Source organism: Euleptes europaea, chromosome 14, assembly GCF_029931775.1.
Source record: "Euleptes europaea isolate rEulEur1 chromosome 14, rEulEur1.hap1, whole genome shotgun sequence".
In the NCBI taxonomy this organism is placed as follows: domain Eukaryota; kingdom Metazoa; phylum Chordata; class Lepidosauria; order Squamata; family Sphaerodactylidae; genus Euleptes; species Euleptes europaea.
This window is the reverse complement of record NC_079325.1, coordinates 57,081,347-57,109,300: the sequence shown is the minus strand read 5'-3', so window position 1 is coordinate 57,109,300 and position 27,954 is coordinate 57,081,347. Positions and strand designations below refer to the sequence as shown.

Genomic DNA, 27,954 nt, shown 5'->3' with positions numbered 1-27,954 from the left:
CTGGCGTGTCTCTGCACCCAGTTGGAGGGGCACACTTGGTATGCTGACTTGTTCAGATACATGGGGGTGTGTGTCTTAATCCAGGTAGGTTTTACTCTTACATGCAGTAACACTGTGGATGCAGTGTGCTACCAGTTGGGGGGGGGGGATGAGTCTTGGCTGTCAGAAGCTAGCGCAGTGGCGGGTTAAACTGGTTGTACTCAGGTTGCTGTTGTTTTTTTGTCTGTCTTCTAAACTGGGGCCTCTTTCTATTCTTTAGTGGGAGACATCCTCCTTTGAAATAGCGTGCTCATTCATCCCCTGAAGCACCGGAATCTGGCATTTTGGTTTCCAGAACCATGGCAACAGAAGAAAAAAAACCTGATGCAGAATCCACCAAAACACAATCTACTCCTTCTTCCTCAACCAATCAAAGCAAGGTGTGTTTCAGTTTTCTAAAGAATAAGCACTTGGAAGAGTATTTAGACCTGTTTCTTGTTTGTGAGTGTAACATCTGTCGTATTCAGAATCTGCTGAACTCCTCTAGCTATCCTCATTGCCCATTGGATGCCACTGATAGGGTGAACAGAACTGTGCCTGCTGTTCTAAAAGATATATATGTAGTGCAGTGTTATGAATGAGACTTGAAAGCCTCAGTCTTGTGCCGAGTCAGACCGTAGGTTCATTTAGCCCAGTAAAGCATCCCCTGACAGAGTTGGTTTGGTGCAGTGGTGAAAGTGTCAGGCTAGGATCTGGGGGCTCCAGGTTTGAATCCCTACTTTGCCATGAAAGCCTCCTGGGTGACCTTGTGCCAATTACACCCTCTCAAATTAACCTCCCTCACAGGGTGGTTGTGAGCACAAAACGGGATGGGAGACTGGTGTACACTGCCCTGAGCTCCTTCGAGGAAGGGTGGGATGAAAATGTAATAACTAAATAGTAAATAGATTGTCAGCAGCTCTCCAATATCTCCAACAAGGGCCTTGCATCCTGACATCCTTTTAAGCAGGGCGTAAATCTGATACCTCATGTGTGCAAAGCACGAACCCCCAGCACCAACCTGTTACCCCTCCCCATAGCTAGCAGTGTGCCTTTCTTTCATAAAAATAATACAATGTTGTTCATAATTATTCCAAATGTTGAATTTGCCTTTGGACAGTGAGTATGCTCTTGCATTTCTCTCCTGCCTTTCTTTGAAGGAGGTCAGAGTGGCAAACATGGGTTGACGCTCTTCCACTTTCATCCTCACGATAAATAGCCTTGTGAGGTAGGCTGAACATGAGCGACTGGGTCAAGATCATCAGACTAGCAAGTAGAGATTTGAACCCAGGTCTCCTTGTTCTAATCCACACTCAGACCAGCAGACAGGATGTGGCCTGCAGGATCTTTCCAGGGAGTAGGGGGATACATTCCATTTAGATCTCATATATTCATATGTGAAGCTGATACGTCCTGAATTAATGTTGCCTTGTGTCGGGCTTAGGCTGAATCTCAGTTTATTTCTTAGTTTGGAAACACAGAGAGGGGGCCTGCTTTGCATGCAGAAGGTCCCAGATTCAATCCCTGGCATCTCCAGTTAAAAGGATTAGATAGTAGGTGATCGGAAAGACCTCTGCCTGAGACCCTGGACAGCCGCTGCCACTCTTGAGTAGACAACACTGACTGTGACGAGCTGAGTCAAAAGAAGGCAGCTTCATGTGTTTCTGTGCTCAAGATTCTTTTGGGTTTCTTGTACTGCCTGAGAAGACATATGTTTAGCAGAAGAGGACTGCTAATTTGGCCACAATCCATAATATAAGAACTTGCATGGTAGATGAGAGCTCTATCCATTAAGACCAGCTTTGTTCTTAATTCTGGTCAGCAGGATGCCTCTAGAAGCTCACATGAAGGTGAAGCTGTCCTGTGTTCTTTTCCATAACGTCTGTATTCAAAGACACATGGCCTATGTGCATTTAGCTGTAATGGTTTTTAACTCTGTGAAAGTGTATAAATGTCTCTAAAAAGGCATGAGATCTGTTGGTGGCTGCCGCCGTGCCTTTTGGTAGTGAATTCTGTAAACTACCAGAAGATGACCCAAGGCCCAGTCTGGAAGGGGTCCTGTGTTGTGGCCTCCTGTTTGTGCTGAAACTGGGTGTGTCTGGTGATGTCCTTGACGGGCCCCTTTGCGTGGCTGGGGAGCTGCCCGGGGGTTGGTGTCTCCAGTGGTGAGGGATGCATTTGAAGCGTTTGTTTTTCTGAGAGCTGGATTTTCTTTTCTCAGCCTGCCCCTGTAAAACCAAACTACGCCTTGAAGTTCACATTGGCAGGACACACGAAAGCTGTCTCATCGGTAAAATTCAGCCCCAATGGGGAGTGGCTGGCCAGCTCTTGTAAGTATCTCTTGAGATGGGGCCTACCCCTTCTTTCCCCACCGCTAACATGTCTGCCATGTCTTCTTTCAGGGCTGTCAGGAAACTAAAACTCAGAGCTGAGGAAAGTTTAACTGGGTGTCCCTTATAATATATGTAAACTTAAACATGTCTGACTTCTTATTTTCATAAATTTGTATTAAAATATTTTGCAACTATTTTCTGGTTCTGCTTCCTGTTGAGAGAGGTGAGGAGAGACGCTCCTCTTTTTTATTGATGGTGTTTCTCTTTTTTTTTAAAGCGGCTGATAAACTTATTAAAATTTGGGGAGCTTATGATGGCAAATTTGAGAAAACAATATCTGGCCACAAACTGGTAAGTGCTGATCTCTTGACTTCAGGAATTGCTTGCGGGGCGGGGGGGGGGGGGCGTGCTGTCTGTCTTGAGGGTGCAAATGAGAGGTTGCTGAATGGCAGGTCTGCTCTGCTGCTTGCCAGGAAGGACTCCTTGGTAGACTCTGGGGTAGAGGCTGCTGCACATTTGGCTTCGGAAGTAGCGTTGCTCATTTCTCTCGTGTGCCTTGTCAGTCTCTTATGCGGATTAAAAACATGGAAGTAAAATGGGTCTGCTAGCCATCGTTTTGCAAGGAGATGTGGCTCAGTGGTAGAGCATCTGCTTGGCATGCAGAAAGTCCCAGGTTCAATCTCCGGTATCTCCAGTTAGGGACTAGGCAAGTAAGTGATGTGAAAGACCCTTTTCTGCCTGAGACCCTTGAGAGCTGCTGCCGGTCTGAGTAAACAGTACTGACTTTGATGGACCAAGGGTCTGATTCAGTAGAAGGCAGCTTCATGTGTTCATGTGAAAACAGAACTGGGAGCCCAGCAACACGTTAGCACAGCATAAGGTGGTTTAGTTCTGAGCTCTATGTTTCAGGTGGGGATGTTACATTTTGGAATGTCTCCCACTTAGTTTGCTACTTGTAGTAAGGGAGAAAAGTTCAGTGTACTTGCCTCTTGTTTTACTCCAAGCCAGGGAGCTTTTAACCTGGGTGAACATTAAAAAATATTATTTCTCCTCCCATCTTGAAAGCATATTGTCCAGAATTCTACCACTATTCTGCAGAATATGTACATGATTTATAAGTGAAATATTCACTAATTCATATTTTAGTGAATTAAACCTTTCTCTGTTACAGGGAATCTCCGATGTTGCTTGGTCATCAGATTCCAACCTTCTTGTCTCTGCCTCTGATGACAAAACTTTAAAAATTTGGGATGTGAGCTCGGTAAGATTCCTGAAGTTGCATTTCTTTCCCTGTCTCCTGCCTCCGGTTGTTGAAGAGTTGTCAGAATTATCAGTAGCGTTAAATGCATTATAAGGCTAATTTAGGACAAACCATTTTATCTTGACAGGTGTTATTTCATACAACAGGTATTATTTCAGGTATTATTATTATTTTATAACAGGTGTTATTTCATACAATTCCAGAGGAGTAGCTGGGTTAATCAGTTGTAGGAAAATGAAACAGAAGTCTAGTGACACCTTAAAAACTAACATTTTTGTTTTATTTTATTGCCAGCATTGAGTCTCCTGTTGAAGTTAAGGACAGAGTGAAAATTCAAATGACATTTTATTTCCATTAACATCCTGCTTATTTAAAATCTCTGCTGAAATGTTCGAGGCAGTCTATGCATAACACAAATATTAAGCTAGCTTTAATTATTTAAAAAAGAGTCTGGTTTGGAAGTTAAGATTCTCAAAGTTAGCTGTCAAATTTAAGCATCAAGTTATCAAAACAAGTACATCTAATTTTGGTCACTTGCTCTTTCTTTGTGCCTGCATAGACAGAAAAGAAGGGTATTTATACAGGAGGCTGGAGGAGTAAATAGAGTATTGCTAAGCTTGGAGGGAATACAGATTTTTATTAAAATTTACCAAGTCTGTAAGTAAAAGATTCTAGGTCCAGCTAATGTTCATAGTACAATATGAGCTTTCTCAGACTGGATTTTTTTTTTGTAAGTTTCAAAGTGAGAGAGGATGTTTTTGGGGGGGGGCTTTGTCGATCCGTTCTGTGGTGTCAGTCTTTAGTGCTGACAAATTATTTATAACTGCACCATGTGCAAAATGGGTTACACAGGAATGTGCTGGGATAGAGCACCACCTGGAAGATCTCCCTGAGGCTACTGCAAAACTATTAATGGCCAGAGTCATTCCTTTTGAGCTATTTGGAACTCTCAGGTCCCTTCAGAAGTATGGAACTTACACAGAGGAAAATGCAGTGGTATTTATGTTTGCAAAGCTGGAGAGAAGCTGTTAGGGATAAAGTCAATACATGTTCAGTTTGGTCGAACTCAAAGCATGCCCTATTTAGTGGCTGAATGTGTGGGCAGCACATTCACGACCCTTGGCATCTTCCAATTTGGAAATTGGTCATGACTCATTCCACTAGATGGTGCTGTGACCGCTTAAGATTTCAGAGTAGGAGCTTTATTTAGTTGCTGGATTTTCCCCTTTCCCCTTCTTTTCTTTCCTTTGAAATAAATAAAAAGCTGTGTCAGTCAGCTGCAATCAAAATTCTAGTGGCAGAGGGTCTAGTGGCAGAGGGTCTTCAGCTGATCATGAGAGCAGATGATGTTCCCATGAAACTTTATTCCCCAGTTTTTACCCAGTTAAGAGTTATGCATGTTTTTATGTTTTTAGTCCTTGGCACCTTATTTAATGTGACTGCCATTCAAATATAAGAAGTTGCAAGGATTTCTTTTGGCAGGATTACAGTGCATTTAAATTTATGAACGCAATTCCTTGTGGCAAAGGCCTGGAGAAAGTAAGGCGGATCTTATTTGCCCTAAGAATGTAAAGGCCTTGCGTAATCCACGTAATCTAGCATTCTGCCTTCATTATCAGGAATCCAGAGGCCCACAGAAGTTCACAGTTCCTGTGTTTGACCGTAGCATTTGGTACTTGCTTCTGAACATGAAAGTCTCATTTAACAGTCATGGCTCGTAGCCATTGCGAGATCCTGTCTTCCATGCACTTGTCTAACTCCTTTTAAAAATCTTCTAAACTTGCATCCGTCACCATATCTTGTGGCAGAGAGTTCCATAATTATGCCTTAGCTTCACGGGGTGACGCTGAGTAGTATGAGAGGGAGGAAAGGATCTTGTCCCTGCAGGCCTGTGAGAGGAGTGACCGTTCTGATGTTTCAGATGAATTGCAGGTGCTGACAAACCCCTTCCTCCCCCCCCCCCCCGAGCAAATGGCTGAGTTTGGATTGGGACATGAATGCAATCCCAATATAGGCACTCTAGCTTCTGGGTCAGTCTTATAAATAACGCTTTCATTTTAGGGCAAATGCTTGAAGACCCTGAAGGGGCACAGCAACTATGTCTTCTGCTGCAATTTCAACCCCCAGTCGAACCTCATTGTCTCGGGCTCGGTAAGCATGCTTTGCAGGGAGAGGAGGTGTCGAGGGAGCAGGCAGGCCAGTTTCTGCCTGAGCCTTGCACCTTGGCAGGCACAGCTCTTCCTCTTGGCAAGCTGTGGTGTTGCAAGGCCGTCGGAGGGGACTGCTCCAGATAACACCCAGAGATGTCTTGAGAAAGGAGAGATGTCAGGAGAAAGGCGGGCGTATAAATATTTTCGGTAAACAAGGGGAAAGCACACCAGCTAAGGCTGCATGCTGGAAATCAAGGTGGGGGCTGAGAATCAGGTGGGGTATAGAAGACTGTGTAGCACAGTAATGCAGGATGGAGTCGGGTTGTAAGTTGTGAAGCTGGGGTGAGGGCAGGCTGGAATGAGCAGTGTTTGCAAAGGAGGTGCCAACATTGCCAGTGTACCCTTCAGGTGGTGCAAGCAAAGAGCAGATAGTCCTCAGAACTGGAGCCCAGACAAGCATCTGGTGCTCCAGGAGAGCAGCGTGCAACCAACGAGATCAACCGGGCAGCCCAACTCTGGTCTGAGAGGGGGTGATATGATTGGGAGGGGTGGGCGGGGAGCAGAAAAACCCCATGCCATTTGAAAGGCTTCTCAGCACGATCTCCTGGTCCTTGAAATCGCCATTCACTATCAAAGTTGGGATGTTTGAGAGAGCCATTTTGCCTAGTTGCCCGAGGAGGGGCTTGAGCTCTTGGCTTCCTGCCTTGGAAAAAAGAGGGGAGCTGAGCAGCCTCCCCCAGGCTTCCAGAGTAGCTCACTGCTTAGAAACCGGGGGCAGGGGGTGTCAGTCCTATGACTTGATGGCTTTCGGAGCCTTTGGGGGAACAGTGCCTTCTGAATTCCCCTCTGCTTGCTCTGCAGTTTGATGAAAGTGTGCGGATTTGGGATGTGAAGACTGGGAAGTGCCTCAAAACGCTGCCGGCTCATTCTGATCCCGTTTCAGCTGTAAGTTCTTTGGGATGAACTGGGTTTCTGTCCCCTCACGTAAGAATGCGGGCCCTCTGCTCTGCCTCCTTCCGGCATGTTGGAGCTGGGAAGGACTGAGCTGGGAAGGACTGAGAGGTGGCTTATTCCTGTGTTGAGCACTGGGATTTCACAGGCCTGGTTTGCCTGGTAGGTTTGAAATCAGACTTCCACAGGACCCATTCCGTGTGCTAGCCCATAGGAGTGTGGCAAGGAAGAGCATGCTAGCAGTCTGGGAGTCAAAAATGCTTTGCAGGTGCGTGTGTGGAGAACCATCATCATCAGGCAGTTTCTTACACTGTTTTACTTGAGCAAGGCGCTTTTATGTGCTGGATGTTTTTCCTCAGCAACACACACATAAATATAACAAAACGACTCACAAAGGATTTAAATTTTACAAAAAAGTCTTGCATTTAGAGAAAATTTATTTAAGATGGCACTCTCCCCAAGCAGAGTTTAAAAATGTGTAACTTGGATAAAAATGCTAGTAAATGTTGGTATTGTGATTCAGCTGGCGCAGATTTTCTACACATGTGGTGGAGCTGCAGTAGAGCCCAAACATATTGGAGGAAAGTGATTGAAATCATATCCGACGGTCTTGAAATTGTTATTTCAGTAAAACAGAAACAATTTTATTAAATTATTTTCCAGACAAACCAAAGGATATTCAAGTTATATTTCTCCATATGTTAACAGCTGCTAGAACAAATTTTGCGAGAAACTGGAAAAGCAATAAATTCCCTGATTTAAATAATTGGCTCAACAAGGTTAAAGAAACCTATGCTTTAATTAAGCTGACGTACTTTAATAACAATAAAAATACCGAAGAATTTGATGCTCGCTGGAATTCAACAATTTTAAGGATGGAGAAAGCATTCTAACGTGTAAATTGTAGAGAGGGAGTGATGTAATAATAATGCGGATTTTAGTTAAATAGACAAATAGAGTATTATTTGATTAAGTGCTATGGGTATTTTAGTTATGTTAGCGCTGTTTTAGTTTTTTAAAAAAATAATAATTTGTCTCACCAGTATTTGATTTTTTAAAGTACTGTTATATCTAGGTTTTTCCCTTTTTATTTTATTGTAAGATTAAATGTTTCTAACAAATAAAAAAACAAACAAGAACAAAACAAATATAACAAAACAAGTTCGTATATTTTTTACATATTTTAGCTGTAGATGTAAAATGTATCTTATAGGCAGAAAGGAAAAGACCTTTTCAGCCAGGTAAGCATGAGAAACTTAACACAGAGGAAGAGCAAGATTCGTGTCCTGTAGTGCCTTAAAAACCGAGACGATTTCTAGGGTATAAGCTTTTAAGAGTCAAAGCTCCCTTTGTCAGATACCAGAAATTTAAAATAGTGGGTTATGCAGATCTAATGCAGCCAGTCTTCACCTTGGTCTTGCTGTTTCTTCATAGCCTTGAAGAGAGAGAGAGAAGCTTTCAGGCTGGTTTGGTCCCCAATCAGTATCTTGAGTTCAAATGAATTAGTCAGAGGAGGGTAATATTTTCTGGGCCTGCCTGCTGCAGAGCTGCTGCTCTTCAAAGCTTCTTCAGTCGTCTCTGGGTCCAAGTCCTTCAGGGGCCGGTACCTCAGTGTGATTTTGTTAGAACCTCACTGGCAAGCAGAGATTTCGGGAATGCTTTGCCCTGAAACTTACTTAGTGCCCCACTTTTCTCCCCAATGGGGGCCCAAAATGGCTTACAACATTCTCCCCTCCATTTTATCCTCACAACAACCCTGTGAGGTAGATTGGGGGGGTGTTTGACTGGCCCAAGGTAACAGAGCAGACTTCCATGGCAGAGTGGGGATTTGAGCCCAGGTCCTAGTTTGACACACTGACTGCTGCACTGTACTATCTTCCTCTCCAGTTAGTATTAATGACCAGAGTCAGGCCTTGGCAATACAATTGTCGCACAGTATATATTTAGAAGAAGAGGAGTTGGTTTTTATATGCCGACTTTCTTTCCCCCCCTTTTTTTTCTCCCACCTTTTTTATTAAGAGAAAATGAGAATATAACAATAAAAGAAAATGGAAATATAACATTACTAAAATACACATAATACACATTCTTGAAAATAAGCTAAAACTGTGCTGCTAATATAACTAAAATATCCATAACAGTGAACCAAGTAATTATCTATTTATCTAAATCTGCATGATTTATCTAAATCTGCATCATTGGAGTGTTTTTTTCATCCATGAAATTGTTACATTCCACCAAGCACCCAGTTCTTCCGTATTTTCGTCATTATTATAAGTCAATTAATGCATAGGTTTCTTTAACCTTATCAAGCCAATTATTTCAATCAGGGAATTTATTGCTTTTCCAATATCTCGCAAGATTTGTTCTAGCAATGTTAGTATATGGAAAAACATAACTCAGATACCCTTTGGTTTATCTGGAAAATAATCTTAATAAAAAAAATTCCGGTCTAACAGGGCATCCTGCTAGCACCTTTCCTGTTCAATTTTTATATTAATGATATAGTGCAAAAGATGAACTTGCTAACACATTTCTCCCCCGTTTTGGCTGTAAGGAAAATAACCTTATTATATGCTGATGATATTGCTATTTTGGCCCTCACGAAAACTGGGCTAAAGGAAAGGCTGGAGACGCTGGTTGAATACTGTAACAGGGAATCCCTAAAGATTAATTACAACAAAACTAAAATCGTTATTTTTGGCAATCGTAGGATTGGTCACAGCTGAACAATAGCAAACCAAAAAGTAGAGGAGGACCAGCTTTTTAAATACTTAGGCATAATTTTCCAACCTATATTATGGCGAATGCAATGTAAATCTGCTATTCTGACAGCGCGTCGAACTATGGGTGCCATTTTAGAATTCTATTATTCTAGAGGAGGCTGTATGGTTGCCCCAGCAATTAAAGCTTTTGTGGGGAAAGTAATACCACAGTTGTTATATGGAATTGAGATCTGGGGGCAAAAACAAAATATTGGATGATTTGGAGAAAATCCAAAATAGTTTTATTAGGAAGATCTTGAGTTTTCCTCAAGGGGTGCCTGCAGCATTCCTTAGAGTGGAGGCAGGCTTGCCATCAGTTGCAATGAGAGCCCATTTAAGAATTTTACTTCTTTACCTAAAACTGAGAAAATCGACTAACTCGAAATTGATGTATTACGGCTATATGTTCTACTCAAAGGAAAATCATTAGCGTAAGGTCCTTATACCAATCCTACATTTGTATAAGTTGCCTTCGCTGGAAATCTTAAGTACATGGGACCCAAAAGATATCAGGAAATGGATTGCTGACAAAGAAACTGATAAGGATATGTGCCTAATACAAAAGTCCAAGTTCTCCCCATGGTATCCGTTATTCAAATTGAATAAGTTCTTTTCAAATTATTTAACGGAACTTTTGGACCCAGGGTTAAGGAGAGCATTTACAACGGCAGTATTTCAAACGATGCCTTCAGCTTACATCCATGGTAAATATAAAAAGATTCCCCATAATCTAAGGCCATGTCCCTATTCCACAGGTTCAATAGAGGATCTCCCACATATTTTGCTTAGTTGCCCATTTTACGACTCCATTTGTTTAACCCAGCATATCCCAGATGTATTAGATACATTTGAGGGCCGAGTTAGATTTTTAATGGCAGACTTTAACTCTTAAGATCACGCTTAGTGTGGCTTTGTTATCATGTTAGCATCTAAGTTAAGGAAGAAATTTGTTGAAAATTAGGCTCTTAAGTTGCCATAGAAATAATATTTTAAGGGACCTATAACATTTAAATTAACAACCATGTACCGGTATATACACGACTGTAACATTTTAAAATTTTTATTCATGTAATTCTGGGCGTTGTGAATTATATATTTTGTATGGTTTTAATCTGAACATTGTTAAGGTCTGTGACTAAAACATTAATGAAATTGAAATTGTTTCCGGACTTACTGGAATAACAATTTCAAGGCCGCTGGATATGATTTCAATCACTTTCATTCAATATGTTTGAGCTCTATTGCAGCTCCACATACGTTTAGAAAATCTGAGCCAGCTGAATCCTAATACCAACATTTACGAGAATTTTTGTATACGCCGACTTTCTCTACCACTTAAGGAAGACTCAAATCGGCTTACGATCACCTTCCCCTCCCCACAACAGACACCCTGTAAGGGAGGTGGGGCTGAGAGAGCTGTGACTGGCCCAAGGTCACCCACCTGTCTTCATGTGGAGGAGTGGGGAAACCAACCTGGCTCACCAGATTAGAGTCCGCCATTCATGTGGAGAAATGGGGAATCAAACCTGGTTCTCCAAATTAGAGTCCACCACTTCAAACAACTGCTCTTTTTTCTTTTTTTCCCACTAGCAAGCAATTGTCATCTATCTGGTTTTGTACAAATTATTGGGGTATCTAAATAATTCTTAAAATGTGAAAGGAAATGAACCACAGAAAATGAAATGGAGACTCTTGTGGAAGAAAGCTGGATTCCATTGTCCCCCGTCCCCCCCCCCGGTGCAGAACAGCAGTTGTTTCCCAGGCAGCCATCAGGTCTTTGGACTTAAAGTCAAGGTATCATTAGAAAAAGAGAAGCCTTGGGGAACAAAATGCAGAAAGGAAAAGCACTAAAACTAAAGCCCTTTTTTACAGCTGGGAATTAAGTACCCATTCTTCAACACTTGTACCTTCTCCCTGAGGTGAAGGGCATCTTGGAGATAGACAGGTGATTCCGTTCCTGGTTGATAGATAGGCAGGAAGTACAGAAATTTTCACCTCACTTCCTGTCCCCTGACCGGAATAGCCCCTTCGTCTCCACTTTTCTTCCTGCCTCAATTAGGTAGGCAGCATCTCTGGTTGCTCCAGCGCAACCAGCGCCATTTTGTTACCTTTACTTTCAGGCTTCCAGCCTCTAGCCTTTTTTCTCTTTTTTGGGGGCATCCTGTGCTTTCACAAGCCCGAGGATGTCAGCACAGCCCGGCCCCAGCACAGATGGGTTCCTCCAGCCGGAGGACCACGTGGATGGTCTCCTGCCGAAAACCAGGCAGGGGACCTCGGCGGCCCGGGCTCCCGCGGAGGTGGTCGAGCCGGGTAACAGCAGGACGGCTGGCAAGACTACCGTGGAGGCGGCACATCCCCCCGACGAGAGCAGCCGGCTCCCCGCGGCGGCGGAGGAGTCTGGCGACGGCATGGTGGCCAAAGGGCGCCCCGCGGAAGTGGAGGCTCCCGGACCATCCAACCAGACCGGCAAATGGGTGCGCAAGGTGCCGACGACTGGGACCAGCTCCTCCACCGGGACCAGCAGGCGCAAGTGGGCTGTGCTGGCAGAAGCCATGCCAGCCCAGCCTGCCAGCGCCCAAGGTCCGCTCGGCACGTGCAGCCAACAAGGACCATGGAAGGGGGCGGCGTTCGCCTGAACGGCAGCGGCCCGAGTCGGCTCCTCACGAGGAAACCACCTCAGGCCATGCCTCCCGCAGGAGCCCTCGCCAGGACCTTCGGCAGCTGGGTGAGCTACAGGGGCCCTACTTATCGGAGGGGGGGCAGAGGGCGGAAGGCCTCATGGCCCTTATGAGGCAGGTTCTCAGGGAAGAGTTCCCCTTCCTCCAAGCAGCCTCCCGCACCTCCTGCAGCAGGGGTTCTGAGGCCTCCCAGCGCGAGTCCTCCCCAGAGCCAGAGAGTCCCGGGAATGAGAGCCATGCCCGCAGCCCCACTGAAGCCCCACCCCCCTGGCCCACCAAGGCTGCGAGGAAGGCCTGGCCTCCACGGAGCCCCAGCCACAGGGAGGAATCCCCTGACTCATCAGGGGACTCGGACCCAGAGGGAAGGGAGGAGGGGGAGCTCTCCCACGAGGAAGAGACCCAAACCCCCACCGAGCACCACTCCAGGCTTTTTGCCAGAGAGGACTTCCGACACCTCCTCTCCAAGGCGATCATGGCCCTGGACCTCACCGACAATGAGCCACCCGAAGAAAACAGGGCCCACTCTCGCCCCAGGGGGCCTCAAGACCTCTTTCCCAGGTCCCAGCCGACCTCTAGGTCTGTCCCATTCCCCGAGTTTTTCGACGACATAATCAAGCGAGAATGGGAAAAACCAACCTCACACAAACAGTTCCCAAGAAACGTGAGGGCCTTATACAATCTGGCTCCCCACGCCATGGACATGCTCAAGTTCCCACTAGTGGATGCGCCGGTGGGGGCCCTTCACTCCTCGGGGCTCCTATCCGAAGATGGCATGGGCTCCCTGAAGGATCCACTAGACAGGCGAGTTGATCAGACCGCCAAGAAGGCCCATGAGACCCTCACCATGGCCATACAAACCTCGGCCACGGCATCCCTCATCGCCAGAGCAGCCATAGTCTGGGCTAGAAAGCTGGCTACCTTCATCCCCCCCGATAACAAGCAAGCGACGGAGGGTATGAACAGGGTGCACAGCACAATCACCTTCCTGGCGGACGCCACCTTGGACTCCCTGACCCTCAGTGCCAGAGCAGCGGCGGCCAACACCGTCACTAGGCGGGTACTGTGGATACGCCTGTGGGGCGCAGACTTCTCCTCTAAGGCCATGCTTCTGCTAGGGGGGCCGTCTATTCGGGGACAGACTGGACCAGATCCTCGTCGAGACGAAGGATAAAAAGAAAGCGCTTCCACACCACTTCAGGAAGGACAACAGAAGTCGACCCTCCTCTTCCTACCCGTCCTTTTGGTCCTTTCATTCCCTGCCCCGACCAAGACACGAGGCTGGTCGTCCAGCATGGTCTAACAACCGGGCCGCACCTAGAGGGGGCGGCAGACCCAGCAGAGGTTTCCAGAACTACAGAGGTGACAGGTCGGGTCGCTTCAACAAACCCAAAAGACAGTGACTGCAGGCACACCCCAGTGGGGGGAAGGCTGAGCCTCTTCAGCCACCAGTGGGCTCAGGCCTACCCCGACCGCTGGGTGGAGCAGATAATCCGCAGGGGTTATCTGATCGAATTCCGCCTCCTTCCTCCCGGTCAGTTCATTCAGTCGCCAAAGTCCTCCAACCACGACAAGCACGCGAGGACCTGGACGGCCATCTATCACCTGCTACACATCGCGGCTATCGAAACCGTGCCAACGCCAGAGAGATCCTCCGAAGTCTATTCTATCTTCTTCACCATTCCCAAAAGGAACGGAGACTGGCAAGCCATTCAGGATCTAAAACATGTGAACAGATTCATCCGAGCCAAACGCTTCCGAATGGAAAAGCTCCGATCCATCGTGGAGGCGCTCCGTCCAGACGACTTCATATCCTCCATAGACCTGACGGAAGCGTATCTGCACATCCCCATAGACAATGACCACCGCCGCTTCCTGCGCTTCAACTACATGGATCGCCATTTCCAATTCAAGGCGCTCCCCTTCGGCTTATCCTCCGCCCCCAGGGTGTTCACCAAGGTCCTGGTCACCCTGGTAGCCCTGCTCCGGAAGGAGGGGATACACGTCTACCCCTATCTAGACGACCTGCTCATCACTGCTCCATCAAAGCATCTAGCCGTCCAGCACACCCAGAGAGTCGTGCAGACCCTAGAAAAACACGGCTTTCTCATCAACTTCAACAAAAGCCACATGTCTCCAACTCGGCGCCTACAACACCTGGGGGTAATCATAGATACCACTTGCAGCACCCTCTTCCTCCTGAAGGACAAAGCCGACAGAATAGCCTCCCGGGCCCGGGGGGCATTTACCTTGAAAACAACCAGACTGTCCTCGCTGGCCCGTCTGCAGGGTCACATGATAGTGTGCATAGACTCTGTCACCTGGGCTCGCTTCCACGCTCGTCCTCTCCAATGGTTCCTCAAGCCATACCAGCAGCACATCCTGAAGAAGAGAAACATTCGCCTGACCCTGCCCCCAGAGGTAAAGCGCAGTCTTCGCTGGTGGCTGGAACCCTCCAACCTGCAGAAGGGTCGTCAGTACTGGCACCAGACTACCATACAGATCTTCACCGACGCCAGCCTAGAGGGGTGGGGCGCCATGGTGGAGCACCAGATGGCACAGGGCGCCTGAACGGAGAGGGAGCGATCCCTGCACGTCAATCAACTCGAGCTCCGAGCCATCTACCGAGCCCCTCACTCCTTCCGTCATAGCCTCACACCACATCCTCGTCCGAACGGACAACGTGGCCGCAAAGGCTCACCTAAACAAACAAGGTGGGTCCAGATCATCAGCCCTCCACCGGGAAGCCAGCCGGATACTAAGGTGGGCAGAGAGACACCTTTGGTCCATCAGGGCAGAACACATCAGGGGACAACTGAACACTCAAGCAGACTGGCTCAGCAGGAAAAGGATAGACGAGGGGGAGTGGTCACTCCATCCCCGAGTATTCCACACACTCTTCACTTGCTTCGGTCGTCCGACAGTGGGTCTCTTTGCGTCCCCGTCAAACAGTCAGCTGCCTCGATTCTTCTCGCAATACTCACATCTGCAGGCAGAACAGACGGATGCCCTATTGGCCCCCTGGCCACAGGGCCTACTGTACGCTTTCCCCCTGCTTCCAGTCATCCCGAAAGCTCTGAGGAAGCTACGTCAGGAGAGGGCGACGGTCTTGTTCGTGGCTCCAGACTGGCCACGCAGACCCTGGTACCCCACTCTGCAGGAGCTGTCCATTCAGCCGCCATGGCGGATACCAGTCTCCAAGGACCTGCTGCAACAGGGACCACTTCGGCATCCGGATCCAGATTGGTTTTGCTTGACTGTCTGGGTATTGAGAGGCAAAGGCTCCTCGGCCTAGGCTACACCCTCGAAGTGGTCAACACGATGTTGGCGGCCAGGCGTCCCTCCACCCAGCGCATTTACAACACCGCATGGAAGGCGTTCGTACGCTGGTGCAGACGGAAGGGAGCTGACCCACTGGAACCTCCCACGGCCACGCTACTGGCCTTCCTGCAGGAGGGAGCACAACAGGGATTGCGGTCGTCCACCTTGCGTAAGCAGCTAGCGGCCATCTCCACCATAGTCCCCCACCTCGGAGGCTACGCCACCTCCCGGCACCCGCATGTCGGCACCTTCCTGAGAGGTCTGTCACTACTCTCGCCTCCAGTCATCCACAGATTCCCAACCTGGCATCTGCACGTGGTCCTCACCTCACTCACCAAACCACCCTTTGAGCCTCTTGCCGAAGCGCCCTTGCAGGCCCTTCTCAGGAAAGCTCTCTTCCTCACTGCTGTAACATCAGCCCGCTGGGTCTCCGAGCTCGCCGCCCTGTCCTCCTGGCCAGGTCTCTGCGTGTTCCACAAGGACAAGGTGGTCCTCAGGCCGGATCCCACCTTCATCCCAAAAGTCAATACGGTTTTCCACAGACAGCAAGAGATTCACCTTCCCTCTTTCGCGCCACACCTGCGACATCCCCGGGAACAGGAATGGCACACCCTCGACCTGTGACGGGTCCTGCACATATACATTTCTCGCACCGCATCCTTCCTGCAGTCCGACGCTCTGTTCATCTCGGTAGCCGCTCCCAACAAGGGGAGGCAGCTCTCCAAGCCTGCCCTCAGCAGGACGCTGCGCAAGTGCATCGAAGAAGCTTACAGACTCAGCGACAGGCCTGTCCCGCCTGGCATCACTGCGCACTCAATCCGCAGCACAGCCACCTCGGCAGCCTTCAACAACAGGGCATCAGTCAAGATCTGCAAGGCAGCCACCTGGTCCTCAGTGTCCACCTTCGTGCATCACTACCGCCTGAATCAGTTTTCTTCGGCGGATGCCGCCTTTGGGCGCCGGGTGCTCCAGCATGTCCTTACAGCGGACGACACCCACCCTTCGACGGAGTAGCTCTTGGACATCCCATCTGTCTCCAAGATGCCCTTCACCTCAGGGAGAATGGGACCTTGATTACTCACCGAGAAGGTTCCTTCTCCTCTAAGGTACGAAGGGCATCTTGGCCCCACCCTGGGGCAGAGACTGGAGCATCTTACGTTTGTTCTCCTTTGGTCATAGTCGAGGAGAGAGAGCCGTCCTCCTCCCATGTAAACTCCTATGACACCACCTGTTCGACAATTTGCAAGTAGAAGCTGTAAAAAAAAAAGAAGCCTTTATGTTTTTGTTGTTAGGTCTGATAGCAGACCCAAGTTCAGTGTAACCCAGGTTATCCCAGTGTAATCCTCATTAAAGTAACCACAGCCAAATAAATGACTGAGAGTTCGGTCCGTGTTGTTCCTTTTATTTACCTTACAGATTCCTGTCCAGCTCTGGAAGTCTCAAGTGGAGACGAAGGGGCGATTCCGGTCAGGGGACAGGAAGTGAGGTGAAAATTTCTGTACTTCCTGCCTATCTATCAACCAGGAACGGAATCACCCGTCTATCTCCAAGATGCCCTTCGTACCTCAGAGGAGAAGGAACCTTCTCGGTGAGTAATCAAGGTCCCATTCTCCAGGCCTGGGGAGCTCTTGTTGAATACATTCGTCTGGATTTTGTTAAATTGAATTGTACAGTCTGTTGAGCTGTTGGTCTTGAGAAGGGGGCTTTTACTTTTCTCAAGTTAGGAAATTGCTATGACTCTGTATACACTTCCCAAAGTGTGGGATGACTGAGCATCTCCCTATGGGAAATGTGTTCATTTCAACAGTGTGCATGAGCCAAACAACTGCTCTTAACCACTACACCACGCTGGCTTTAGAAGTTATCATCTTCATTCCATGATAGTTTTAACATGTGATAAAGCTCAAAGGCTATCTTTATATAGGCTTAGTTGTTACAAAAAATAATCAACAGAAATATATTTAAAAGATATAAAAATTTTAAAATCTTTTTAAAATGATCTTTATTGACGCTGCATCATTACGAGAGTGCCTTTTGAATGCAGTGCTAGATGTGCCCAGCATGTGTGCATGAGTTTTTGCCTGGCAAAACCATGTTTAAATTGGACCTTGGTCCAGAAGATGAGGCCAGAGCAGTGCACCCTGGCTGGCGTCAGACACCCACAAAATAAAGTGGGTTTCCAGCTGGTGTGAAATCTCTCTTCTTCCCTTCAGGTACATTTTAACCGCGATGGTTCTCTGATCGTGTCCAGCAGCTATGATGGCCTCTGGTAAGTGAGAGGGTGGGGTGGCATCTGAATGGGGGCGAGTTGCAGCGTGCCTGGCCTGCCGGTGCCTACCTGTCGAGTGTGGGGAAGGAAGGCGAGGGTGGCTGCTGCATGTCTGAACCTCACAGCTGAGAAGCACTTAACAGGCAGACATGTACCCTGGCTCCTTGAGCGGTGAGGTCTGCCTCCCTCAAATTGTGGCGGACCTAAATGACAAAGGATGGTGTGAGAGAGGCAGCTCCTGTGGTCAGTGGTAGTCAGTGGTCTGCCTCAGCCCTCCACTGTAGCTTCCAAAAGAGTGGCTGTGGTCCTTTTCCCAGGGTGAGGTTGAGAGATGTGTGCACATGTTAAATATGGAGGTGGACCGCTCCCGGATCAGCTAAGACAAACCCGGTTCCTTTTCTGTGGGATCCAAGGGTTGGATCTTATGAACTTCAGTTGATTCATAGCCCTCTTTCTGGGATCTCTGTGTCCATCCCTTAAGCTTCTGGGAAAGCAGGCTGTGTTCTATCTCTCCTCCCCCCCGATAATCCCAGCCTGTGCGTGTGTGACAGACATCTGCTTCGTCATCTTTGCAGTCTGTTCTGTTAATCTGACAGTTCAAGTTCTTGCCTTCAAAAAAGGGCACAGCGCAGCAGTTTAGTACCTGCTTTGTTTGCAGAATCCCTGAGAGCATCTCCAGTTAAAAGGAGATTGTGGGGTTTGACAGGGAAAGCATCTCTGGCTGAAACCTGGAAGGTCTGCCACTTAAAGAACATATGAAGGCACTTCATGCTGGGGGAAAACCCTGTGGATTCATCTCTGTCCCAACAACACCTGCTGTAAGATACTGCAAGATTTCTTCTGTATCCCGTTTTGGGTCCTCAATGTCCCTCCAGAATATTTTTTTTACTAGATTATGTTGCAATTTCTAATGGTGACTCCTTTTAACCTTGCAGTCGGATCTGGGATACAGCTTCTGGCCAGTGCTTGAAAACGCTGATTGGTGAGTCCTCTGTGTTCAATTTTGTGTGGTTGTGCCATACCCCCAAAGTCTCTGCCATCCAATCCCAATTAGCCATAACATGTATAACACGGCACGCTTTTGTTTCATTCCAGATGACGACAATCCTCCGGTGTCTTTTGTTAAATTCTCTCCAAATGGCAAATACATTCTAGCAGCAACTCTGGACAAGTAGGTGTCAAGTCTGTTGAGCTGTTGGTCTTGAGAAGTTGTAAGAAGGCTGGGCAAATCGGAGTGCAAGTTAAAACGGGCACATGACCACAGTCGTGAACAGGGGCTTCCTCTCAGAGAGGCAGTTCGCCCCTTGATCACCAGGTGTTGGGGGGGCAAATGGGGGTGGCCTTCTCTTCTATGCTTTTCCAAAAGGAAGCAGAATGCTGGACTGGTCCTGCAGGAGTGTTCTTTTCCTGAATTTTAAGAATGGTCTGGATCCTAGGAACCATGGTGCGGATCCTGTACCCAGAAGCATGTACCAGCTTTCCATGCTGTGTGCTTGGGCGGAGTTTCAGAACAATTTGTGACACTCTTAGGGAGGGGGTGCCAGTCCCAAGGCAGCTGCCACTGGCACTTGGGGTCCCAGCCAGGATAACCTGATCCAACATTGGGTCACCAGTCCCAGTAGACTCCGAGCTCAGTTGTCTGGTGTGTTAGTGCACTCGGTTGGTTTCTGCTGGGCAGAAGGACTTCAGGTGAGAGATGCCTGATGTCGGAGGTGCTGCCGAAGGTGCCCTGCATTTGACTGGGATAAGCCTTTCCATAAAGTGTGTGGTTGGTTCCTCTAGCAACAGCAGTCTGGAATGCTGCTTTCTCGCTCAGAGGGAGAAGGGCGTTATGGGTGTTTCCTTTTCCTCTTATTTCAGGAGGAAGGAATCAAAAATTTAAATTTCCTGACCTCTGAGAGTAAACACCCCCTTTAGTTCAGTTCTATTTCCTGCCTTGATTGGGAGAGCAGCCTTTTCCTGCAGCTCTTTGCTACATCAGGATTAGAAAACCTTATTCTTCTTCTACTATTCTCTTATTCTAACTAAATCTAAACTACACTAAACTAGTCTATCTACTACTCAGTCCTATTTCTATAAATTTCTTATTATTATTAGAAGGGTCCCTTTCCCGCCAAAACAAAATGGTGGCTCGGCAAACCGATAGTTATATCGTACCAGATGATCTGGACCCTAGTCTTCTAGTGGCTGTGCCGCTGACTTTACCATCGGATCCAGATCAACCCTCATGCAGCCACTCAGGTGACTCGAGGGTCAAAACAAAAAAGGGAAGCGGATTGGGCAAGCGCAAAAGGGTCGGCTCGACCAGCAGCAAGCGCGCCAAACGCCTGCTTGTAGCCACTCGCTCTTCAGCCGCACCCAAAAGGAGTGGAGATCAGACTGCAGCGGTTAGCGGCTGGGAGATCAAAGCGGCTGCAGCTGTTCCTCCCACACAGCACGAACGGGGGGAAACGAAGGAGGTTGGCGGCTCACCTTTGCCTCTCAACGCCCCGTCCCTAGGCGGCTCCCCTTTAATCATTCAGTGACGGGAAGCGACAACACAGACAACGACTACCAGTAGGGTGACTTCACCTCCCCCCCCCATAGAAGCGAGCGATTTGGCATCGTTAAGAGCAGAGCTCTCTTCCCTTATTAAAGACGCCTTCGCTGAAGGCTTATGGACAGTACAACCCCCTTCTCCTGCCCCATCCATTCAGGGATCACGTCCATCTGCCCCACTACCCCCCAGCAATCCTACTGGTGAAAGGGCAGACTCTCAACAACCCAACCATGAGGACAGATGCTGGCACACTAAGGCAGCCCTAAAAGCTAATTCAGGGTTCCAAGCTCGCCAATTGGAGCGCAGCAGTCCTTCCACCTCTTCTGGGGATGAGGGAAACGAAAGGGAGGAGGGAGAATTCTCTTCTGACGTGGAAGACATAATCGAACAACCCAGGCAATCTAGGGTATTTAATGCAGAGGAATTTCCTCTTTTATTATCAAAAACCCTAGCAGCTCTTGACCTCTCAGAGGATTCTGAAACCCAGACCAACCAGAAAAAGAAGGGCACCAAGAAATTTTTCCACATGCATGAGACGCCAGATAGGGTGGTGCCAGTGCCTGACTACTTCTTAACTATTACAATCAGAGTGGGAGAAACCAATGGAAACCAACAATTCCCCATAGCATCTAGAAAGTTTTATAATTTAGCTAACAATACTACTGAAATTCTAAAAGTGCCTTCAGTAGAAGGGTCACTGCCCTTTACTCCTCTGACCTCATTACTGAGGAAGGCCTTGCTATGATCAAGGACCCTGCAGACAGGAAGGCAGAGTTAGCATGCAAAAAATCACATGAGGCCTCTGCACTTGCTGTCAGTGCCTCCATCACTTCTGCCCTAGTTTCAAGAGCGGCAATAATTTGGACTAGGAAACTGGCCCAACTTATTCCGCAGGAAGAAAGGAACGCCTCTGAGGGGGTATCCAGAATTCTGAGGGCGGTATCCTTCCTAGCTGACTCCACCTTGGATACTATGTCCTACGCAGCTAGAGCATTAGCCACAGCTTCAGCTACCAGACGAGCTCTCTGGCTATGTCCCTGGCAAGTAGAACACAGATTACAATTGGTGCTTATGGGCTTCCCATACCAAGGAAAGAGATTGTTCGGAGACAAACTGGACTCCATACTAGTGGAGACGAAAGACAAAGAAGGCTCTACCCAAGAGCCTATGCAAGGAATCCAAGGGATTTTCTCCTTCTACATCCTTTCGTTCATATCACACTCTCCAAAGATACAGACCTGATCAACGAAGAAACCAGTGGAACCAGAACCGCAACTCCTTTCATAAAGGAGGACGATTCAATAAACCCTCCAAATTCTCCACTTTCCAGGGCGACAAAGGGGATAAACCCGGCCTCCAAACCAAACAGTGACGCCAGCCTCCAGCCAGCGGGAGGCAGGTTCAGTCTATTTCATCCGCAGTGGTCAGCCTCCCAGCCAGACCACTGGGTCGCAAACGTCATCAAATAAGGCTATCAGATAGAGTTTTTACACACTACACCAGATTGTCTAGTCATCTCTCCAGCATCCAAAAAACCCGAACAAGGTACAAAGAACTTCAGAGGCAATACAACATCTTTTGGACATCAAGGTGATAGAGCCAGTACCACCGTCAGAGCGCTCATTGGGAATCTATTCAGTATTCTTTACCATACCCAAGAAAGACGGCGGATGGAGGGCCATCCTAGACCTCAAATTTCTGAACAGATTCATCCCACTAAAGCGCTTCAGAATGGAGACACTAAAGTCCGTCACAGAGGCCATCAGGCCAAGGGATTTTCTTACATCCATAGACCTTACGGAGGCCTACCTCCATATTTTAATATACCCCACACATCGACATTTCCTTCACTTCCTATACCAAGGAAACCACTTCCAATTCCGGGCACTACCATTCAAGTTAACGTTGGCCCCTCGAGTGTTCACCAAAGTTCCGGTTACACTGGTCACCACACTGCTCAAGGAGGGGATAAGAATACATCCTTACTTAGATGACAATTTAATTTGCGCCGACTCAAAGCAACAGAGCATAGAACACACAGAGCGAGTCATGAGGAAGTTAACAGACCACGGATTCATAGTCAGCCTCAAAAAGAGTCACCTAATTCCATCCCAATGACTGCGACATCTGGGGGTGAACATAGATACACTGACAAACTCCCTCTACCTTCCAGTGTACAAGATCCACAACATATCATCTCTGGCAAAGAAAGCACTCACTTCCCGGTTGTCTCCACTCATGTTCCTGACCAAGCTTCAGGGTCACATGATCGCATGCATCCTCGCAGTTCAATGGGCATACCTTCGAGCAAGACCTCTCCAATGGTTCCTGAGACTGTACCAGAGAGACATACTAAAAAGAAGAGACAGAAATCTCCTTCTTTCCAAGGAAGCCAGATCCAGCCTACGATGGTGGTTCCAGCAGCAAAACCTGTCGAGAGGACTCTGGTATCTCCATCCAACTCCAATTCAGATCTTTACTAACGCGTGTCTGTCGGGCTGGGGGGCCACCTTCAGGGGACGGCCAGCTCAAGGAACATGGACCATCCAAGAACAAAAGCTACACATCAGTGCCCTAGAAATCAGGGCGATCTTCAAATCCCTGCAATTCTTCAAATCCCAAATTCTAGGAGCAGACATATTAATCAGGACAGACAATGTGGCCACTAAGGCACATTTAAACAAGCAGGGAGGGTCGAGATCTTTGACTCTCCACAGGGAAGCAACAGCAATATTATTTTGGGCCGAGGACAGCTCTTGTATGTCCCATAATGAAGATGCCCTTCTCCCTCTGAGCGAGAAAGAGCCTTGGCTACTTACCGTGAAGGCTTCTTCTGCTCAGAGGGACGAAGGGCATCTTGCCCGCCCAGACGTCATACAATTTTTTTTAAAAAAAATTAATTATAATTATTGTTAAGTCTTCATGATAGCTAATCTCTGCTATGAGTTGAACGTTCCTTATAGGTTCATACTGTTTTGTTCTAAGTTTCCTGTTATTGTATATTAGGAGCTTGTTTTTGTATAGATTCATAACTAACGTGTTTTCAGTCTATCATTAAGTATATAAGGCTCGGAAAGTCTTAAACTGAACAAAAGGGGCGTTTACCCTCAGAGGTCAGGAAATTTAAATTTTTGATTCCTGCTTCCCGAAATAAGAGGAAAAGGAAACACCATAATGAAGATGCCCTTCGTCCCTCTGAGCAGAAGAAGCCTTCACAGTAAGTAGCCAAGGCTCTTTCCCTGCATACGCAGTGACCACACATGAGGTGGAGGTGACTTCCTTCTTCCATACAGTTTGTATGATAACTTGTCTCTCTCTCTGTGTGTGTGTGTGTGTGTGTAGATAGTACTGTGGAGTTTCTTTGGCCCTTTGGAGGCGTGCCAGCTGCTCCCAGATTTACCATTTCCTTTCTCTAATGCAGTCAGATGCCTCTGGGAAGCTCGCAAGCAAGGGCATATAGGTCACATACCTCTAGTATGGTTTGTTCCCAGCATGTATTGTTCAGGATATATTGCTTCTGCACATGGAGGCTCCATTTAGTTGTCATGCTTGTTGGCCATCGCTAGACCTCTCCTCCAAAACTGTATGAGTTCCCACTGGTCATGTCACAATGCAGCCAACTTCATGGGCTAGCAAAGCCCACCAGCGAGTAATCAGGCCCCCTTCCCTCGCTGGCTTGTAGGCGTTGCTTTTTGCCCCTCTAACAACAGTCTGGAGGCCCTTCATTGACTCACTTCAGAGCCCCAGGAGGAGGGCCTGTAGGGTTGGTCGTGTTTAAGGAGAGGAAGTGGGGAAGGGGTGGGAGAGTGGAAGGGCTCAGGAGGAGCAGTTTGCAAGGGGGGGGGAAGGGGTCTTTCATTGCTCCATTTTGATCTCCGTCCAAGGAGCTCAGGGCACTTGATGGCACTTCCTCACCTCCATTTCATCCTCCCCACAACCCTGTGCTCAGAGGGCAGCTGGCTGCAGCTTCAGGACAGAGGTGGGATTTGAACCCAGGTTTCTCTGCTCCCAGACCAGCCCTCTCTGCCCCACTGTTAGTTGTTGCAGAGGAGGGCAAGAAAAGGCAGTGTGAAAACAGAAGTGTTGGAGAAGTGGAACAACAGTAGCCCCGCATCTGGTAGAAGGCCCACATGTCTGTTTCTGTTGACTTGGCTCTCAGAGTGATGAGGTGGGGGGAGGTCTGTAGGATGCCCCTCTTCCCTCCAAGCCTTTGCTAAGCCTGCCTCACTCTTGCTTTCCTTCCCTTCAGCACTCTCAAGCTTTGGGACTACAGCAAAGGAAAGGTGAGTGCTTATCTTTTCCCCTCAAAGGGATTAACCCTTTGGAGGCTTGGTTAGCTTTGCGCTTGAATGGGAGCGTCCCTTTGAGAGTGTCACTTTCCTTCTGGTCTGTTACACCAGGCAAGGGGGTTCCCTCTTCTGCTGCACAAGCAAAATCCATGTCTTTCATTTCAAAAAGTGCCCCAGTAGACTTGACACTTCCTGACTACCACCTTAAAAGTGGTCACAGAGTCAAAGGGTGCTGGTGAGTGGGGGGGGGGCATTAATTTTTCAGATGCACAGACTGTTTGGTCTCCTGAGGCCAAAATTACCAGGGGGTGTCCAGAGAGTGATGGGGGGGATGTCTGGTCATACAAGTGTGCCTGGGGATGTGTATTTCCACAGTGACTCCCTCTGTGATTCTATCTTTCAGTGCCTAAAGACGTATACTGGCCACAAGAATGAGAAATACTGTATATTTGCCAACTTCTCTGTTACTGGTGGAAAGGTGAGATGCTCTTTCCTGAGGGCCAGGGCCAGTTTTGCCTGGTGTGCCGGGGGTGGGTGGGTGTTAGTGGTTCTCTGTCCCACTCCAGATATTTGTCCTCTGAGGAGTCTCACAGTCCTGCTTATTCTATTAAGCCAGTATATATGGTCAGTTCTTTTTGCAGCCATGATTCCTCCACTCATTGGACTTCTTCTGTCAGGCCTTGGTAGAGGGCACAGGGTGTTGATCAACCTTCTGATCTTGTTGGCTCATGGTGTGGGGGTAGAGTCAGGCGGCTTCTGGCCTGCCAAAGTTCTGTACCTTTTTAGCAAGCAGCTCTGTAGCCCCCTTGGGTGGGGGGTGGGGCTTGGTGGCAGGACTTCAAGATGGGGGGCTAGGGGGATCTGTACATCTGTAGCCTGGTGTATTTTTTTTCTTGGTCTGCTGCCCAGCTGCCCTCTAAATGCCCAGCTGCTGCATCTCTGACCATGTGCTTTGCCAGTCCTTTGCACCTGACCTGCTTCACCACACCCCTCTCACATGCCCAGAGAGCCCGGGTTCTCTTCCCCTGACTTTTCTGTGGGCACACAGAGAGAGGCAATGGGAGGACAGGCAAGAAGGACTAAGAAGGACACCTCCCAGCCCTGGGTTCTTTCCTTGTGTTTTGGCTCCCCCTCTTTTCTCTCTGCTGCATAGCTCCTGGCCTGGGGGCTGGAGAGGTCACAGGGTTGCAGCTCCGGGAGGTCCGGGTTCTGGAAAGCTTGAAAACCACAGCTCAAATACAAATCCAGAAATGCAGAATGTTTGGGACCAAAGTGCTGAAGCTCATCCCCTGCCTCTAAACACAGGCTTCCTTAACCTTTTCCTGACACTTCACCCCACGCCACACTTAAAATTTAGCTTGTATCAGAATGGTAAATTAATGACTTCAAGTTACTATAGTATTTGCTTGACCTTTATCTTCTAGGTCAGGAACTTGCTTTTATTTCTCTGTACTCTGTCAGGTTTATGGCTCATCCATAATAAACAAAGATGGGAATAAGGCTGGGGGGAGGGAGGGAAGCCAAGCTTAGCCCACCATGGTTTTAAGTGACTCCTGTTCCAGACCACCCCTTGGTGGATTTTTCTGCCACCATTTTTATGTCTCTCCCTCCCTGTCACTGGACGAGGCCCAATAATAGGATCCAGAGAGATTCTTGAAAGAGTGACCCATAAGGGAGCTCCACAAGAGGGATGGAGGGAGCTGCCCTCCAGGTGTCGTGCGCCCTGGTGCGAGGGGGCCTGGCAGAGCCGGGGTCGGCAGGGCGAGGGAGCGCCTCACGGTGTGACTGTGCTTTGCCCTTCAGTGGATCGTGTCTGGGTCAGAGGACAACCTGGTTTACATCTGGAACCTGCAGACAAAGGAGATTGTACAGAAACTGCAAGGACACACAGGTGGGGAGCCCTTTGTTCTTTGGGCCACCTGGCGGTGTGTGGTGATGGGAACTTCTTGGCTGTGGCTGAGTTGCAAGAAGATGAGCGGGGCAGCCCTGGGCGGCGAAGGCCCTGCTGCCTGCCTGGCCCTGCCCTGACTTGTGTGGAAAGGAACTTAACGTTGGAGGTTGTGCCCTGAGACAGACTGGAGGCTGCCCAAAGATGCCAGACCTCTTCCTCCGGTGCGGGTTCTAGAGGATTGGGCAGCAACACAGATGAGTCCTGTGGTGTTTGGTGGCATAAGTTTTGCCCGCAGGCAGCTGCCTTACAGCCTGTGTCGCCCTGCAGCCCACCCAGATCCTTCTGTTGAGGCTGGCATGTGCTCTCCAGTATCTCTGCTGAGCAATCCGTGCTACTGGCCAGGTTTTGAAGCAGCAGGTTCTGTGCAGCAAATGATCAAGTGTGTAGCTGTTTGCCACTTAGATTTTTCTGCTGCCTTTGACCCTTTGAACATGAAGCATACCACCAATGTCCCTTCTGACAAAGAGGATGTGACTTCACTTAGTTTGATTGTATAAAGCTGCCTTCTGCAGTCCCGTGTGCGCCCCCCCCCCCCCCGGTGCTCTCTGTGGAACGGGAGTGGCTCTCCATCCAGAGTCTGACTTGGACAGTGGTCTTGCCAACCCTGCAGTCCTTACAACTGAATATGCCTGGGAATGAACCTGGGACGTTCTTCACAAAAAGCAGGTGCTCTCCTGCTGAGCTGTAGCGGTGCATCAAATGAATTGTGCTCTCACTGATGGCAGTTCATGCCACAATCAACTTTAATGTTTCTTACTTGCATTAATGATACTGTTCATGTGGCCAATTCGGCCCTGAACAGTGTCACACTAAGATCAACGTTAAAGAAATAGAACTATAAATATATAAACAGATATCTAGAAAACCAATAAAAAAATTAGTATTTTTTATCTTAATTGACTGGGGGGAAAACTTGACAGCTGCCACTTTAGTGTTTCTATGGCTTATGATACAGTGAGGCAAGCTAGAAATGACATCGCCATGGCCAAGGGCTGTTTATCTGTGAGGATATAATGGGGAACAGAGAACCAGGAATGCTGCTCTAAGCTCCTTAGAGGAAGAGCTGGATAAAAAACCCACAACTAGACCGTGTGTGTATATATGGCCCAGGGTCACCCAGTGAGCTTTGGCCATTTGGATTTGAACCGGCTCTTCCACTGGCTGCTATAGCTGCTCACCTGTGCTAAGGCTCATGTGCCAGTAAGGAAGACTGTTCTCATTGCTTTGCCTGGGAAGTGGGCTGGGACTGGAGTTGTGGTTTGGAAGTGGGTGACGTGTGCCTCTCTCCTTCCCTGCAGATGTTGTGATCTCGACAGCCTGCCATCCGACAGAAAACATCATTGCCTCTGCAGCCCTAGAAAATGACAAAACAATTAAACTTTGGAAGAGTGACTGTTAAGTGCTTTGGACATCACTTGAGAGACTGTGGGGT

At 48.1% G+C, this 27,954-nt stretch overlaps 1 protein-coding gene across 1 annotated transcript; it reads left to right on the top strand.

Moving 5' to 3' along the window:
- Positions 1 to 266: 266 nt before the first annotated feature.
- Positions 267 to 27,954, top strand: WDR5 (WD repeat domain 5). Its single transcript, XM_056860413.1, has 13 exons — positions 267 to 419; positions 2,240 to 2,348; positions 2,629 to 2,702; positions 3,523 to 3,612; positions 5,674 to 5,763; positions 6,624 to 6,707; positions 17,688 to 17,743; positions 18,679 to 18,725; positions 18,839 to 18,914; positions 24,532 to 24,565; positions 24,975 to 25,049; positions 26,375 to 26,462; positions 27,821 to 27,954. The coding sequence occupies exons 1-13, from the start codon at positions 339 to 341 to the stop codon at positions 27,919 to 27,921; spliced, it is 1,005 nt and encodes a 334-aa protein (XP_056716391.1). The 5' UTR covers positions 267 to 338; the 3' UTR covers positions 27,922 to 27,954.